The sequence below is a fragment of the Myxine glutinosa genome, chromosome 6 (assembly GCF_964187855.1).
Source record: "Myxine glutinosa chromosome 6, kmMyxGlut1.1, whole genome shotgun sequence".
Classification (NCBI taxonomy): domain Eukaryota; kingdom Metazoa; phylum Chordata; class Myxini; order Myxiniformes; family Myxinidae; genus Myxine; species Myxine glutinosa.
Window position 1 is genome coordinate 46,908,848 of NC_136266.1, and position 17,460 is coordinate 46,926,307.

General features: G+C 43.3%; 1 protein-coding gene across 2 annotated transcripts in view; it reads left to right on the forward strand.

Moving 5' to 3' along the window:
• The window catches only part of RFT1 (RFT1 glycolipid translocator homolog), a 44,965-nt gene extending 28,653 nt beyond the window's left edge, over window positions 1–16,312 (forward strand). The window contains exons 10-14 of one of the 2 annotated variants that reach the window (XR_013623795.1): window positions 6,949–7,093; window positions 8,596–8,701; window positions 13,518–13,767; window positions 15,215–15,646; window positions 15,961–16,312. Coding sequence is in view for 1 of the 2 variants with exons in the window: in XM_068119946.2 (XP_067976047.2) it covers window positions 6,949–7,093; window positions 8,596–8,701; window positions 13,518–13,767; window positions 15,215–15,382 (669 nt within the window). In the remaining variant the exon portion in view is untranslated. Of the gene's footprint in view, window positions 1–6,948; window positions 7,094–8,595; window positions 8,702–13,517; window positions 13,768–15,214 lie in introns of both variants that reach the window. The other variant, XM_068119946.2, reaches the window with a different exon arrangement.
• Window positions 16,313–17,460: the final 1,148 nt, after the last annotated feature.

A 17,460-nucleotide genomic window follows, 5' to 3' on the forward strand; every position in this document is an offset into this window, starting at 1 on the left:
ACATACACGATTACAGAATATGCCATTTAGAGTTCGTCATCACTGTCCTGTGTGTCGTATCCGACAATATAGTCCGCATCGTTTTCACAGTCCGTTCCACACAAGCAAAGGTCGGTCAAATTGATTGGCAAATCGAATTGGTCGAATGGTCGATCGAATCGAATTCGATGAATCGAATCGATCGAATTGGTCGAATGGTCGATCGAAGCGATTGGTCGAATGGTCGAATTGGTCGAATGGAATTGGTCGATTGGTCGAATTGGTCGAATCGAATTGGTCGGAATTGGCAAATGTAAACATTGATTTTCAGATTTTCCATGTAATAACGTTTCCAAAAATGTATAGGTTTGCTAATCTACCATGATTTTGAACGAAAAAACATAGTGAACCTGACTATTATTTGGTGGAGCAAAACGTCAACTGAGCTTTATAGATATTTAGATGTTTGTGTATATATATATATATATATGTGTGTGTATATATATATATATATATATGTGTGTGTGTGTGTGTATATATATATATATATGTGTGTGTGTGTACATATATATATATATATATATATATATATATATATATATATATATATATATATATATATATATAAATAATTGAGGTGTGCGTGCGAGCACGTCTCAGTGTGAAGCCTTTTCTGTGATTTATATACAATTCCACACCCCTTGACAAATCTTCACCAAAATTTGCATATGTGCATGGGGTATCCACGTTCAGGTCAATGGCACAATAAAATGCACACCAAAATCTCTCGCAGAAGGAAATGATCTGTACGTATATGTGTGTGTAGGTCTGAAAATCATAGAAAATATATAATTCTCATATCCGACTCAATATTCAGATCTTCACCAAAATCGAATCGATTCATCTTTGTCACACACCCAACCGGTCCACCAGGTTTTGTCCAAATCCGTCCATAACTTTTTTAGATATCGTGCTATGTATCGGTTTTAGCCCTTTCGCTCAACGGGTGAAGAAAGAATCACTTTAAAAATGAATTAATTCCTTTATCCGATTCCATATTCAGATCTTCCCCAAAATCGAATCGTCCTTGTCAGACACCAGACCTGTCCACCAAGTTTCTTCTAAATCCATCCACAACTTTTTGAGATATCCTGCTATGTATCGTTTTTAGCCCTATCTCCCAATGGTGAAGAGTCGCTTAAACAATCCTACTACCCGGATCCGAATCCGAGTCTTCACCAACATCTAATAATTTCATCCTTGTCACATATACACATGCCAAATTTCGTCTGAAGCCGTCCACAACTTTTTGACATATCTTGTTCACAGACAGGCAAACAGACAGACAGGGGTGGAAACATAACCTCCATCCACTTTTGATGGTGGATGTAACAAGAAAGAGCAATTAGAGATTTTTTTTATTTATACAAGATCGAGGCTCGTGAAAGAACTAACATTAATCACACAAAAAGTCAAACCGACACATAAAACATATAATAAGGGCAGCGGTAGACAAGATGGGGAGAGAGGGGGAAGGACACAAACACAACATTTGAGAGCAGGGACATCAAGAGATCTGTGGGAGGGTGAGGGCTTGGGGGGAGGTGGGAGAGGTATAAAACACATGGACACTGCAAGGACTTCCAGGAAAGAAGTTGGAATTTCAAAGAAGTGGATCTGGGGTGAATTAGCAGGGGTAGAAAAGATCAAGGTTTTGGATGGGGGAAGATAAGCGATGGTGGTGAACAGCTGTTTTAAAGACCTGGAGGGAGGAGTGGGATTGAAGAGAGTGGGGGAGTTTGTTCCAGAGGCGGGAGAACAGAGGAATGAAAGAGTGAAGGTGAGCAGAGAGTCTTGATTTTGGCAGTTTAACCATAAGAGGGTTGCTGGCAGATCTTGTGCGACCTGTAGGAATATTTGGGGGACAGAGCACAGAGAGAGCTAGGGGAGCAAGGCCGGAGAGGAGTCGGTAGAAGACAGAAAGACCACCAACCTGCCTGCGGTGAGTAGGTGAAAGGCCCTCGGAGTTAGCTTCATCGCGGAAGATTCCAATGATTCTGAAAGCTTTGGTTTCAACAGCGTGAAGCCGAGCTTGGTGTGAGGCAGGAGCACCGGCCCAGAGGGGGGAACAGTATTCCATTGAGCTGTGGATGAAAGCCTTCTATGTGGTGAGAAGCTCAGGTGTGCCAAGGAAGGACTTCGCACGATGGAGGATGCCCAGTCGGCGACTGGCTTTGGAGGCCAGCTTGGAAATGTGGTTTTCCCAAGAAACATCATGGCAGATAGTGAGACCCAAAAGCTTGAGTGACAGAACTTCTTGGAGAGGATTGTTGAGAAAGTAGATGGGAGGGTTTTCCAGTCGGTCTTTTCGGAGAGACATAAGAGTAAGAGTGTGAGATTTGTCAGGATTGAAAGACATGTTCCACTTGTTTGACCAGTCTGTGATTTTGTCCATGTCTGCAGAGAGTGAGGGGGCTGCAGAAAATGCCGATCTGAGGGATGAGGAATGGAACGGCAGAGAGTGGAGTCATCAGCAAAGAGATAGAGAGGATTTTCCGGAGAGTCAGAGAGATCATTGATGAAGACCAGAAAAAGCACAGGGCCCAGAAGATTGCCTTGAGGAACTTCTTGGGACTTCATCAATTTTCTTGACAGTTGCCTGAGCTTTAAGCATAGTCTGCAGTCGTGAGTGATATGTCAGTCATCATTTGCTGGCAAGAGGAGATGAAATGCTTCCTCAGCAGTTTCATTCTCTTTGAGAAGAGAACTTTCGTCTCTGAAGGGTACGAAGAGAAAAATCAGGGAATATAAGTAGTCTGGTCTCTGATCTTTCCTTTCAGGATCAAATAACATGTGATTTACAAGCCTGGGCTTCGACAGCTTCCTGTAAAATATATCCCCATTGCTGTCTTTGCTGTACCAGTCATAGTTGGCCACATAGTAATGCAGACACACGTCCTCGAGGTCGTCTGGTCTGCCGGGATAGTGGTTACTGTAGAGGTTTTGCTCAAAAATTTCTTCACTGTCTGGGTCAATCTCACGAAGTTGTTTGAGCACCTTGTGGTTTTTGAACCTGCGACTCCTCTTGTGAGGCATCAAAACAGATATCCACTTTACAACATCAGATTTTTCACAGAGATGATCTCCAACAAGATATCAGAGGCTTCGTACAAACCACACTCTCTTGAGCGCAAAACTCTCACACCAAAGCTCCACAGCCGACTTGAGACGCTCTTGGATTCACTGACCTCCTGCCAGATGTCTTGCATGTTTCTCCTTTAAGCTTTTGTGACATAACTAGTCACATAGTGTGCAAGAGCCAAGGAGGATTCAGACACAAATTGTATGTCTACGTTGGCTTTCCACAGATAGAGGAGCAGAGGATTGTAGTCGTTGACCCTAATCTCTGACTCCGCACGTGCAAGCTGGTATATTTTCTGGCGTTTTTCAGCTTTTCCTCCACACACTGCAACTTTGCAGTTTCACACGCTTCACGTGTGAAGTGTTTTGTTTAAAGGCAGTGGAAGAAAGAACATGGTGCCTTTACATGCCTTTAGCGAGTTGTAGGTCGGTACTTTTTTGTGTACGTACCTAACCTAACAACAGTTTGGTATGTCTTAGCATGCTGAATGAACTGTCTGCTCAAGCAGTCCAGCTTGATCAGCTCTGTGGGTATCGGAACGATTTCCAAACCATTGAGCACACAGCACGGTGGGTATTTTGTTTCTTTTTATGGCTGATTTGCAAAAGTTGCATAAAAAGAACGTTTTACCTTCAGTTTATTTGTCATTTTTTGTAATAAATTTCTTTAATTCTTGCCATACTTCAGTACCTTGCTTATCTGAAAGCTGGAGCAGAGAAACACTCTTTCACTGATGCAACTGTTGGCAGCTACAGCAGGGATTCTGGGGAAAGTCTTGTATAGCCCTTTCATACTGTGATATTAGCTTAGCATGAGTACGCTGAAGCTGAAATTCTAAATCTGGCATATTTCGTGCAACAACTTTGTTGGTGCAGAACTCGTATGTTGACTGTAGCTTGTTGCTCAATATAGCATCGTAACTGTCTACCGTAGCTTGTTGCTCAATATAGCATCGTAACTGTCTACCTCACATGCTTTCATTACATGATTGAAGTCTCCACTGTCGAGTGCTTCATCAAGGCTGGCATTACATTTGTGGCTTCTAATTGCAGCATAGACAGCATGCAAGAGAAAACGCAAGATGGGGAAATGGGTTGATGCTGAACTCAGGATTCCAAGCCTACTTTTGCACTCACTATCAGTATAACAAAGCAAGCTGTGCCCCTTAAGTTCAACAGACTTATGATGCACCATTTGAAAGTTCTTGTATGACTCGAGGACACTTTAGTGTGATGATTATTTGGGCAGTTATCATCACAAGTGTGTAAAATTTTTCGTACCTCACGCATGGGGTTTTTAAAGTCAGACTTGAACTCCAATATTGTGCAAACTTCTGACTGTAAGCGGTTTGCACTTGCTAGAGCACTTCCAAATACGAGCCTTTTTCCTTTGTGCCATCTGCAGACTCATATGCTGGCCTACACGAGCCATTCTGATCAATATTGTTCTCATCAACAGTATTACCTTCCACATTAAACAGGTAGGCTGCCTCATAAAAGAATGGCTCATTATGAGCACAGTGCAAACCCTCACCAAAGTCTCCCCTTTCTTTTATCTCAAGGCTGCATATTGACCTGATAGCCTGAAGCAAGATAAGCCTCTCGAGAGGAATTTATGCACGGCCAGACATGAAAGACACTCTCGTGGTTTTCCTGTTTAGCTTACTTGAAGCGTCAATAAAACATTATACACTAGAACTGCAAGTGTCCTTGATAAACTACCATGAGAGTACGAAAAGAAACTTCAATGAAGAACTTTATCAAAATAAGATAAAAGTACTGATTTGTAGTATCCAAATCCTGGTTCTGAGAAATCAGAAGACCTTGGTAATAGTTGTGTTGATTCTCGCCAGACAAATGGTCACTATAAATCATCAGAAAGACGTTAGTCAAACACACTGTACACGTGACACGCTTTCTTATCTGCGCATGCGCATAGCAAGGTTCAGGGTTGAGCGAGTAGGGAAACTAGGATCTTGATATTTAAATATCAATTAACTGACCATTGACCACTGCAGTCGATGCACTATGCCAAAACAAAGATGAAACTGTTCTATACGAAGGTCTCAGTGACGCGCTGACGTCGCGAATCTGCCACCGAGAACCCGTGGCTGGAGGGTTCGTGATCACGTGTCCCGTGTGCGGTGTATAGCACTGGTACCTCACTATTATTTTATTTTCATAAATGGAACGATGAAAAACGAGGCATTTCCCGAGACATTATATTTCTGCTGATATTATTTGATGCCACATAACATTATCACGCATAACGTCGACACTGAGCCAAATGTGTCTAGCATCTCCGCCCCCATCAAGATGATTTACAGTCATAGCCACGCCTACCCCAGTCCTATTCTTTTACATAGGAAAGTAGTTTTATGTACCTTTCGTGGAATCCTTTCAAGCTACCAGAATTATAATACCAAACGATGTTGCAGGAAGTAAAACTCTGTCGAATGGTAGCAGAATCATTGCCATTGATAGAGGCAGCTCGGAAACATGCCGTCTGAAGAAGATTATTATTATTATTAAGAACTAGCCGAAAGCACCCAGCGTTGCCCGGGTTCTTTTTGAATGCATTTACTACTATAATTCAGCTTTTACTCGCAGCCGTAGAAGATTGACTACTATGATTCAGCTCAGCTTTTAATTGCGAAATGGGCCCAGCCTGGCCGAGGTGGCATCGACCGGCCTCGCCACCGAGCCTATAACCTTTCCAGGGCCCGTCCCAACATTTTTAGTTCTTTTTGAATGAATTTACTACTATAATTCAGCTTTTACTCGCGGCCATAGAAGATAGACTACTATAATTCAGCTCAGCTTTTAATTGCGAAATGGGCCCAGCCTGGCCGAGGTGGCATCGACCGGCCTCGCCACCTAGCCTATAACCTTCCCGGGGCCCGTCCCGACATTTTTTGTTTCAGAGGTTTCCTCCTATCTTTCACCGTTCAGGAGATTAGTGCGTGCAGACAAACAAACAAACAAAAAACTTTCTTTTATATTTCTAGAAGAATATAATATAGAGAGAAGAAATGAATTCCCGGCTTTGACGGATCTGGTTATTTTGCTTTAATTTGCTTTTGCCTTGGTCTGGAGAACTGAAAAGTGATCCCGACCTCGACAATCAGCTGAACAGACCAGGTAGGCTCTCATATGTAGCCTAAGCGAGTTTTTATTGAAGATACTCCAACTTTAGTTTTGTATGTACTAGATGGGAGCGACTTTTTTTTCCATGCCATCCCTACATAGAGTACTAGTGTACTCTATCATTTTAGTCACATTTCTCAATGGATTATAGTATCTGAATCACTCAAAAAATTATAGTATCTGGATCCAGACCTGATCTTCATCAGTCTAATACAACCTCTCCACCAAGTTTAATCTGAAACCATCCATAACTTTGAGATATCCTGCTTACAGATATAGGCGTGAAAACATACAAAAATAAATTTCAAAAAAAAAATCTCCAACAACTTTGCATACATGCTGGGGGTACCCAGGTTCAGGTCTCAGGCACAACCTCCCCCACCCTCTCTCTGCCCTTGCGAGGCATTTCTATATATATGTTTGCATGTCGAAAAATCAAGAAATTGACCTCAAACAAGGAAATGAGGCCATTTGGCCCATCATTGCTGTGGTGCCCTCTCGGGTTAATTTTGCTAAAGCTTTATACGTCCATTTTTTTGTGTGGTTTACTGAAGCCTAAGTAACCCAATCTTGCTCAGGTTATCCAGCTTGTATGTATATATTTACCAGTGATTGCAGCTTCAGCTTATCTGCAAATTTTTGTCAACCATGAAGTGCTTTTATAATATGGATGTGTTTTAGGAAGACCTCCAACTTGTTGCCAAAGTTCTCGGTTCCCTGCTCAAGATTGTCCAGTTTATTGGCCTAACCATCCTTTGCTTTGGCTTCTCCTACTCGCACCTGGCACTCCACCTGTATGGTGGGAATGCTCTAAGCCAAGGCATCGGTGAGATGCTGCATTTATTTCGTTATAATTTTTCCTTTTGACCAACTTAGGGTAATCGCAGCTTTTTCATTAACCACTGTTTAACTTTAAAGAATGGTATTAACTGATCTCATTGGATTTTCACTTTCTGGAGCCAAAGATGTGTGTCCTCTACAGTGCTTGTGGGCCTGAAACGATTATAATTTGTCAAAGTGGTCAATTCGAGTCTCTACACATGAGGACATTTGCAATTTGATAAGGATACTGACTCAAAAGGCCTTTTTTTGCAGCCAATGGTTTGCAGCCGGTTTCAAACCCAAACTTTATCAAACTTTCAAACTCAAAAGGTTTGCCGCCGACGACTGTTCAAACTATTTTAAAGAACGCAGACTGCACGGCGTCACACGGAACACAAGACGTGCCGTTCGAGTGACGAGGGCCCGTGCTGCAGGCATGGCCGAAGTGGGCATGACGGCCGTAGTGGTTGACGACAGCGAGAACTCTTCCTGAGGTTATGTGTGGATGCTGTAGACGTAGAGGGTCGCGGCACGGTTGTCGGGTGTCGCGGCACGGGTGTTCGTTTGGCACAAGTGTCTGTGTCGCGGCACGAGTGTGTGTGGTGGCACAAAGACTGGAGCCTGGGTCCATGGGAGAAAACCACGTAGCTTGGTGGGAAAGATAATTTGGAGGGTGAAGGACTGATCGTGTAACAGCAGGTTGCCAGACGATTCGAGTTTAGATATTTTCAAGGTGTAAGACCAACCACTAAATTCTCATTATAAAATAGTTAAAAGTTATGGTAAGCAAGATGCAAATGTGTTTGGGTTTTAAAATTAGTTTAATATATTGTATTTCCATTTTTTGTGTTTCATATGCATTTTTGATTGCTAGGCTTTGATTGTTGTTGTATAAGATGTAAACTAAGTGTTGGAACGCATCCCCCGTTAATTGCACTATTTATTATCGGGCAAATTCCCTGCTATCCGTTGTTTCTTTACAAGTCTAACTTACCTGGAACGCATCTTGGATGTATCGTGAGGACCCCCTGTATATACAATAAGAAAAAGTTTAATAAACGCGTATATTTACACGCCTCAACATACCTATTTTGACAATCCTTGGAGCATTGCGAGTATCTCATTGCGATAACATTTTGAACTCGCCACATATTGGCGCCCATATTGCAGACCGACGTCTTGTCTCCTCTAAAGGATGGTGTGCTCAATCATGCAATACTCCCTGCTGACACCCAACCATATAGAACAGACTTCGGAACCAAGAACTTTTATGGAATCACATCGCACTAAAATATCATTTCACATCAAATCAACATTGTCAGTGTTGCTTTCACATTGAGACGCTTTACATCTGGTATTGCTGTGATACCAGACTTGAACATCTGTTAATGTACTGGTTAAGGTTAATGGTAATTCTGCTCACCTCTGAGCTTCATAATTGTCACCATCACTGCTGCCTAAACATGAGATCCTTGTACTCCATTAATTGTGTATGTCTCGTTCCAGGTTCAACGCTGTTGCGTTGCTACTCGGTGTATGTGCTTCTACTCGCAATCAATGGCATATCCGAGTGCTTTGTCTTTGCTGTCATGAAGCAGCAGGAATTGCAACGGTGAGATGATGGCATTCATTTTACAGTAAGGAAGATGTGCCGTTGTGTGTCGGCCATAAAGCACAATGTTGAATAGAACGGTCTTCTCCCATTGTGAACAAGGTGTGTGTGTGTGTGTGTGTGTGTGTGTGTGTGTGTGTGTGTGTGTGTGTGTGTGTGTGTGTGTGTGTGTGTGTGTGTGTGTGTGTTAAATCAATTATAATTTGCTGTTTTTAAACCTCGTATTATTTTATCCCCACTGGCTTGTCTGCAGAGAGCCATAACCTCAAATGCCTACCTGTGATGAATCTCCACGATATCATTAATTTTGCACCCTGTATGCCATTTGTTTTGCTTGGATATGATGTGGGCAAATCTATGGATTACCAATGTAAAAGGGGATCCACATTTTCTCCCTTCAAATCTTCCTCCACTCATTTCATCTTTCTCTTTTTTTTTTGTCCTTCATCTTAACCTAAAAATATATTTTTACACATGCCCTATTTACAATCTCTCCCCCCCCCCCCCCCCTACACACACACACACACACACACACACACACACACACACACACACACACACACACACACACACACACACGTTGATTGGTGTAAAAGTATTAAATAAATAAAATCGCAATTTAAAATAGTCTTTGGTTAAAGAATCAGCCTGGTGTTGGCTTGGCGTTAGGGTGCTGGCTTGGGATCCGAGGATCCTGAGTTCGAATCCCGGTTGATCGCTGAATTAACGCCAGGGGGGTTGCCTCAGCCTGTCATCCTTCTGGGGTTGGTAAATTGAGTACCAGCTTGCTGGGATGACCCCGATTTAGAATAGGTACACCGCATCCCTGCGCATCGTAAGAGGCGACTAAGGGTTGGCGTCAGGAAGGGCATCCGTCCATAAAACATTGCCTCAAACAGGGAACCATGATTGTCATGGGGCCTGCAAGGCTAACCCCCGCCCTAGTGGGGGAAATGGCCTTAAAACGATAATTCATTCTTTGGTTAAAGAATCATGGAGGAGGATAAAGAATTAACATAAAAGGTAAAGCAAAAATAAAGTAATAAAAACTTCTTTTTTTTAATGCAAAAGAACAACTCTAACTCCGAAGTTAGCCTGAGCTTTTTGGATGTTACTCTTAAAAGTAGAAACAAGGTAGGGATGATCCCAATAAATGATCAAGTGAAACAATCTCGACAACTTTCTTTGAATAATGGTTGTCCCCACACAAGATACTTGTTCTATAGTGTTTTTCCAAGTGTAAGTGACAAGAGCGCCTATTACCTACTGGCAAAGGTACCTGGCGTTGCCTGGCAACACAGGGTTCCTCCCACCCTTCCTCTTCCCTCATCCCACACATACCCTGCCTCCTCCCATCCCACCATGTTCTACTACCGATTTAGAAATGCTGTAGTACAAACATTATAGACGTGCTTACATTGTAATGGTATTGTACATAATTTATAGACAAACATTCTAAATCTCTGATTTCTGATTCCTTAATATCTCTTCCTGGTTACTCCCTCCTCCGGTATGATAGACCTGAGCCTCGGCCTGGTGGTGGGGTGGCTATCTTTGTCAAAAACTCTTCCTCACTCTCCTTGCACTGCTCTCTTTCCTCCTCACCCGCAGGAGTACCTCTGGTTACGGCTTCCTCTCCGCTCCCACCTTTTGTTCATATGTGTTCTGTACCGTCCCCCAAACAGTGATGACTCCATCTACATTTCAATGTCTGACAACATGGACCAACTTTTATCCACTCATCCCAACTCTCTCTTCCTCATATGTGGTGACTTCAACTGTCATCATGCCACCTGGTTGGGTGTGGGTTCCTCTCTCACTAGTCATGGCACCTCAGCAAAGGACTTCTGTGACTCACTGGGATTGACACAATCTGTCAATTTCCCGACCCGGATCTCAGCCAATGGAGTATCTTCTCTTCTAGACTTGGTTATGACAAACTTCCCTGCTAATGTCTGCTGCTCTTCTTCTGCTCCAATCGGTTCTTCTGATCATGTGCTTGTCAAAGTGGACATCTCTCTGGCCATTCTCAGAGAGCCTCCTCAGCGTCGACGAGTCTGGCATTTCACTCAGGCCGACTGGGACGGTCTTCAAGCAGCCATCAATCGTCTGGATTGGTCTCCCATCTCCACTGCCTCTTACATCAATTCTTCCTGGGAATTCTTCCAAAGCAAACTGATCTCTCTCATGCACAGATTTATCCCATCTCGCCTTCAATTGTCTTACCCTTCCTCCCGTCCATGGTACACTGAATCTTGTGGTGAGGCAGTTGCCCTGAAACAACTTGCCTTTGCCTCTTGGAAGGCTAATCCAACTGAAGGAAATCTCAGTTCCTTCCACCAAGCTCGGAACAAGTGTGTGTCTACCCTCAGGAGTGCCAGGAAGCACTATCTCTCCTCACTCAAGAATGAACTCTCAAACCTGTCTCCTTCCTCCAAATCCTGGTGGCGTCTGGTCAAATCCGTTTCTGGTGTTTGTTCCCCCTCCATCCCCTCCCTTACCTCAAATGGCCACACAGTTGACATCGCACGTGACAAAGCCGAATGCCTCAACTCTGTGTTCGCCTCGAAATCCTTAGTCCCAAACCCATCTCTCTCTGTTCCCACCTTTCCCAGTCGAACCCAACTGCTCCTGGACTCTGTGTCCTTCTCTCCTGACAAGGTGGAGGAGTTTTTGTCAAACCTCGACTCTGATTCTGCAACTGGACCAGACGGCATCAGCCCACGGGTCTTAAAATCCTGCTCTGCCGCTCTATCTCACCCTCTCTCTGTTCTTTTCACCCTATCTTTTGCTCAAGGTCATCTGCCAGCATCCTGTAAATCAGCTAACATTACCGCTTTACACAAAAAAGGTGCAAAAACAGATCCTTGCAACTACAGACCAATCAGCCTGCTCCCAATTATCAGCAAAGTCATGGAATCCATCATTGCTTCGGATATGAAATCTTTCCTCTTCTCCAATGGCTTGATCTCTGATCATCAATTTGGTTTCAGACCAGGTCACTCTACTCTGGACATGCTGCTTCTGCTGTCTCAACAATGGATGGAGGTCCTCAATGCCAAACAGGAAATCAGAGCTGTCTCCCTTGACATATCAAGGGCCTTTGATACGGTCTGGCACCCAGCTCTGCTCACCAAACTCTCCTCCTATGGTATCCATGGAAATCTCCATGCATGGCTTGCGGACTTCCTCTCTGGTCATAGTCAACGTGTGGCCCTGAATGGATTTCTCTCATCTCCCCTTCCTGTTCAGGCTGGAGTTCCCCAAGGAAGTGTGCTGGGCCCTGTGCTTTTTCTGGTCTTTATCAATGATCTCTCTGACTCTCTGGAAAATCCTCTCTATCTCTTTGCTGATGACTCCACTCTCTGCCGCTCCATTCCTCTTCCCTCAGATCGGCAGTCTGCAGCCTCCTCACTCTCCGAAGACCTGGACAAAATCACAGACTGGTCAAACAAGTGGAACATGTCTTTCAATCCTGCCAAATCTCACTCTCTTACTATGTCTCTCCGAAAAGATCGACTGGACAACCCTCCCATCTACTTTCTCAACAATCCTCTCCAAGAAGTTCTGTCACTCAAGCTTTTGGGTCTCACTATCTGCCATGATCTTTCTTGGGAAAACCACATTTCCAAGCTGGCCTCCAAAGCCAGTCGCCGACTGGGCATCCTCCGTCGTGCGAAGTCCTTCCTCGGCACACCTGAGCTCCTCACCACTTACAAGGCTTTCATCCGCAGCTCAATGGAATACTGTTCTCCCCTATGGGCTGGTGCTCCTGCCTCACACCTGGCTCGGCTTCACGCTGTTGAATCCAAAGCTTTCAAAATCATTGGAATCTCCCGCGATGAAGCTATCTCTGAGGGCCTTTCACTCACTCACCGCAGGCAGGTAGGTGGTCTTTCTGTCTTCTACCGACTCCTCTCCGGCCTTGCTCCCCCAGCTCTCTCTGTGCTCTGTCCCCCAAATATTCCTACAGGTCGCACAAGATCTGCCAGCAACCCTCTGATGGTTAAACTGCCGAAATCTCGGCTCTCTGCTCACCTTCACTCTTTCATTCCTCTTTTCTCCCGCCTGTGGAACAAACTCCCACACTCCCTTCAATCCCTCTTCTCCCTCCAGGTCTTTAAAACAGCTGTTCACCACCATCTCTTATCTTCCCCCATCCATAACCTTGATCTTTTCTACCCCCACTAATTCACCCCAGATCCACCTTGTTTGAAATTCCAACTTATTTCCTGGAAATCCTGGCAGTGTCCATATGTTTATACCTCTCCCACCCCCCCCCCTTCACATGCCTCCCCCCCTTCACATGCCTCCCCCCCTTCACATGCCTCCCCCCCAAAGCCCTCTCCCTCCCACAGATCTCTCGATGTCTCCATGTCTCTCGGTCCCTGCTCTCAAATGTTGTGTTTGTGTCCTTCCCCCTCTCTCCCCATCTTGTCTACCGCTCCCGATGTTATTTGTTTTATGTGTCTGTTTGTCTTTGTGTGTGATTAATGTTCGCTCTTTCACGAGCCTCGATCTTGTATACAAAATAAAAAATAAAAAATAAAAAATAAAAAAAATAAAAAAAATAGTACGTACTTTGTAGAAATATGTGTGTGTCGTTTCTGTTGATTGGCCTAGTCACGTGTACAGAGTTAAACAAGTGTTCATTCAATTTTATCTTGGTCGATTCTTTTTTTTGAGGATTTATGTTTTCTTTAGCCAACGGAGTGTCTGGGCCATCCAGAGTCTACAAACTTATAATTTTTAAAGATACGTTTATTTCCAAAAATGACACCAAGGAAGTTAACTTTAACAATTCAAATTCTTTCAGGTACAACATGTACTTGGTGGCATTCTCCTGCATCTTCCTCACCCTATCTGTGCTGCTCACCCAAGCTCTCGGCAGTGTGGGATTCATCGCGGCAAATTGTCTGAACATGGCACTGCGAATTGCAGCTAGCGTGAGGTACATTCACCGTTTCTTTGCTCATAGCTCACACCGACCACTGCAGCGCCTGTGGCTATCGCCGAATATGGCGGCTTCCTTTGTGGCTGTATGGGCCCTCACCAGCTTGTCAGAGGCAAGTAACTGTGTTGGATTGTGTGACTTTTTTTTTTTTAGATGTACATTTTGAGCGTGTGGTGGGAAATGCCATCATCAAACACTATCAATCATGTGGAGTGGTTGTTGTTTTCACAGTGTAGTTTTGTTTTGATGTTAATCAGGCAGTTTATATAACCTTGAGATTCTATTTTTCTAGAGCCAAAAGTGCATGTTTCAACGAATCTTACACTTAGTCCAATTGCTAAATGGACCCACCACCCCCCCCCCTCCCCGAGGAGCCTCGCCCCCAACCCCAAATGTAACGACATTTTTATATTCCTTAGGCCTAAGCGTTCCTTAGAGTTGACCAAATAAATTAATGATTTTATTTCTATTTTGCCCCCATAAGCTGCTTTTAATCTCAAAAATGTTGCTTCTAAACATTTTCTCATGTCAAAATTGTATGGAAAAGTGGGTTTATTTGTCTATTATGTTGAAAAAAGTTCAAAAGTTATGGAAATCCTTAGCTTTAGCCATTTGTGCATGACAAAATCCAAGGTGGCCCCGTACGACCCCCGTGGTGCAGTTTCGATGGGGACATCTTAAATTGCTATGTGGACAGTGTCCACTGGACACCCTTAGGAGTATAAAAGTACGAGTGTTGTTAAATTTTCCAGGGGGTTGCACAGAGGACCATCTACCAACCAGACTAACTTATTGTATTATATCAGTCGTTATACAACGCAATTCAATAGTTGCAAGAGCTTTTCAGAATCTTTGTGGGCTGACAGGATGGCCTATAGGTGCGCGTACTCGCCTCGAAGCTGCCTCGCCTGGGTTTGAGTCCCGACCCAGCTAAAAAGTGTTTCCGTAAGGGATGCGTACTTGGAGTTGGGATAGGGGGTGGGTTGCGTGCAACCTGTCTGGGATTGTAACCACAGCCAAGAAATAGCTTCGTCAGGACCGATGCTCTTTATAAAACATGGTGTATGATAATGATGCTTATTATGCTGAAGCTGACGGCCTCGAGTGTAATCTCTTTTTTGAGAAAATGAGAGTAGTCTCTACCCTGGAAAAAATCAGCATAACTTTCAGGGCTGCTACTGAGATTTAAAGGGAGGTTAGTATGTATATTTTATATATATATATATATATATAAATTAATTGTGCCATTTTGTAAAAGCAAAATAGCACAGTATTGAGGTCTCCACTGAATCGGGCAGGAGCGAGGTGAGTCGAAACATTTCATTTTGGCAGATGAAACTGAGGGATGGAGAGTAGTTGAGAGACTGAGTGGAGGGTGGAGGAATGTGGGTAAATGTACGACGAGAAATTGTATATCTTTGTGTTCTGTTAACCGGATTTATTAACCTTTCAGTCATTCGTCATCTGAATTTCGTGGATTTAAATATTTTCTCTTCTGTTATTGAAATTTTTTTTTTTAAACAAACAAATGTCTGAGATGAAAAATGTTGTGTGTACAGATGTACATGTACACAGGTGCTGGAATACAAGGTATGGTGTTACATTTGGCAGTGGGGGCAAACTGCCTGGTGCTGCTACTGATTGTTATGAACAAGTCCGAACCAGAGTTGTTGATTATTGCAAGGCGACACATTCTGCCTGGCCAACAGCAGAGAAAATCTGAATAAAATAAAATCGGGCTTTGGCAGCAGAGATGGTGGAAAGGGGTGGTTTGGAGAAACTCACTTCCATACCCAACCCAGTGGTTTTCTTCAGTATACTGAACATGAACATAAAAACATTGCCTCAAACAGGGAACCATGATTGTCATGGGGCCCGCAAGGCTAACCCCCGCTCTAGAGGGGAAAATGGCCTTAAAACGATCATTCATACTGAACACTTCTCTTTAGAGAGCCCACCGACCAGGCTCACATTCAGGATACTCTTCACAGGCAAAAAGGTTAAACATGAATGGTGGCAGATGTTTATATACGTGCAGTGCCTTCAGAAAGTATTCACACCCCTTGCCTTTTTACATTTTGTTATGTTAGCCTGAATTTAAGATGTTTTTAGTTCAGATTTTTTTTGTCACTGATCTACACCTAATAGCCCATGCCAGTGGAATTTTTTTATATACCCGGTACAAAGTTTTACAACATAATGTGTAGATCGCTGCCAAAAAAAAATCTCAATTTAATCCATTTTAAATTCAGGCTGTAACACAACAAAATGTGAAAAAGTCAAGGTGTGTGAATACTTTCTGAAGGCACTTTGTGTAATCAGTAATTTGCAGATCAAGAACATTTGTCAAGTGTAAATGAGTACACAAATGGACAAAAATGTTTTACTTTGGCCATGTACTCCTACATTCCTGTCGGTCTACCTATCCAATATATAAAACTTAATTCATGGTTTGTTTATACAGTACACTTGAACTGAACCAAATCCAAACAAATTTTGCATGTTGCCCAAGGGTCACCAAAGTATGGTTTCTGTCTGGGTAACATATCTGGGGGAGGGAGTTTAGGGTGGGGTAAACCCCAATTCTCTATGTAAATGTGTGTTGTATAGTGCTGCACCGGTATTACGAATCATCTTGAATAAAAAAGTTTAAACAACTTGATATGCATTACAATGATGAAATCTGAGTGAGAATAATTTGAAATTTTCAATGTTTAATTTCACTCATTTTAAGTGGAACTTCAAATCAGAGCAAACACTGAGATTTTTGCGGAGCGGAAATGACTTGCTTGTGCCATATGTAACCAGCAAGGATGGCTGATGGTGATGGAATATGACCTCGGGCAAATGATGGTGCAAGTAGAGCACAATGTTTGAAGTACTTGGCTTTTGATTAAATCCATCAGAGAAACAATGGGTACTTTTGCTAGTAGAGTACAGTCGGACCCCGCTATTCGCGGTTCTGCAATTCGTGGTTCCGCTATTCACGGTTGATAAAATGCAACCTCTTTCTCTATTCGCGGAAAAGTGTCCCACAAATTCGCAGTTTTTCAGGGAAGCAAATTTTTATTTTTTTTCATGAGCCGCTAGCCTGACATTTATAAAACCAATCTTTCCCCAGCCATTCACAAAGCAGCTGGTATACGCAAAAAAAAACTTCTATGAGCCACGAGCATGACCTGCTTATACATTCACTGCAGTGTTTTGCGTTTTCCTGGTTTTTACGGGCTATCCCGTCATTCATACTGTGAACAGCTTCACATGATATCCCGCTGCAGTTCACAGGTTTTTGCGGGATATCACCATTCACACTGTGAATAGCTTCGTGGGATATTCCACCAGCTGCATCACATGTCATCCCCACTAGTCACTGTACAGTGTACAGAATGAAAACACTCCACAGTATCCATTAGTGCAATTAGCTGTCTCCGTTTTCCCCAATGAAACAATGGCACGGCAAGCATTTGCGGATTTTCAGACAATCGCAGGTTTTGCTTCGCCATTTCCGGGACTTTCATCAACATTCGCGGATTATCGGGCATTCGTGGGATTTCCCTCACCATTTGCGGATTTTGCCTCGCCATTCGTGATTCAGCAACCAATCCCCCCCTTTTTCCATTGAAACAATGTCTCCCACCCCCCTTTCGCGGTTTCGCAATTCACGGCATTTTCCAGGTACGTGTCCCATGCGAATAGCAGGGTCCAACTGTATATTAAGTGTCAAGAATGTGGGTTACTCCAGCACATTGCATTTTCTATTCTATCCTGGAAAAGCAGGTGCTGTCTGCCGTTATTTGTAACCATG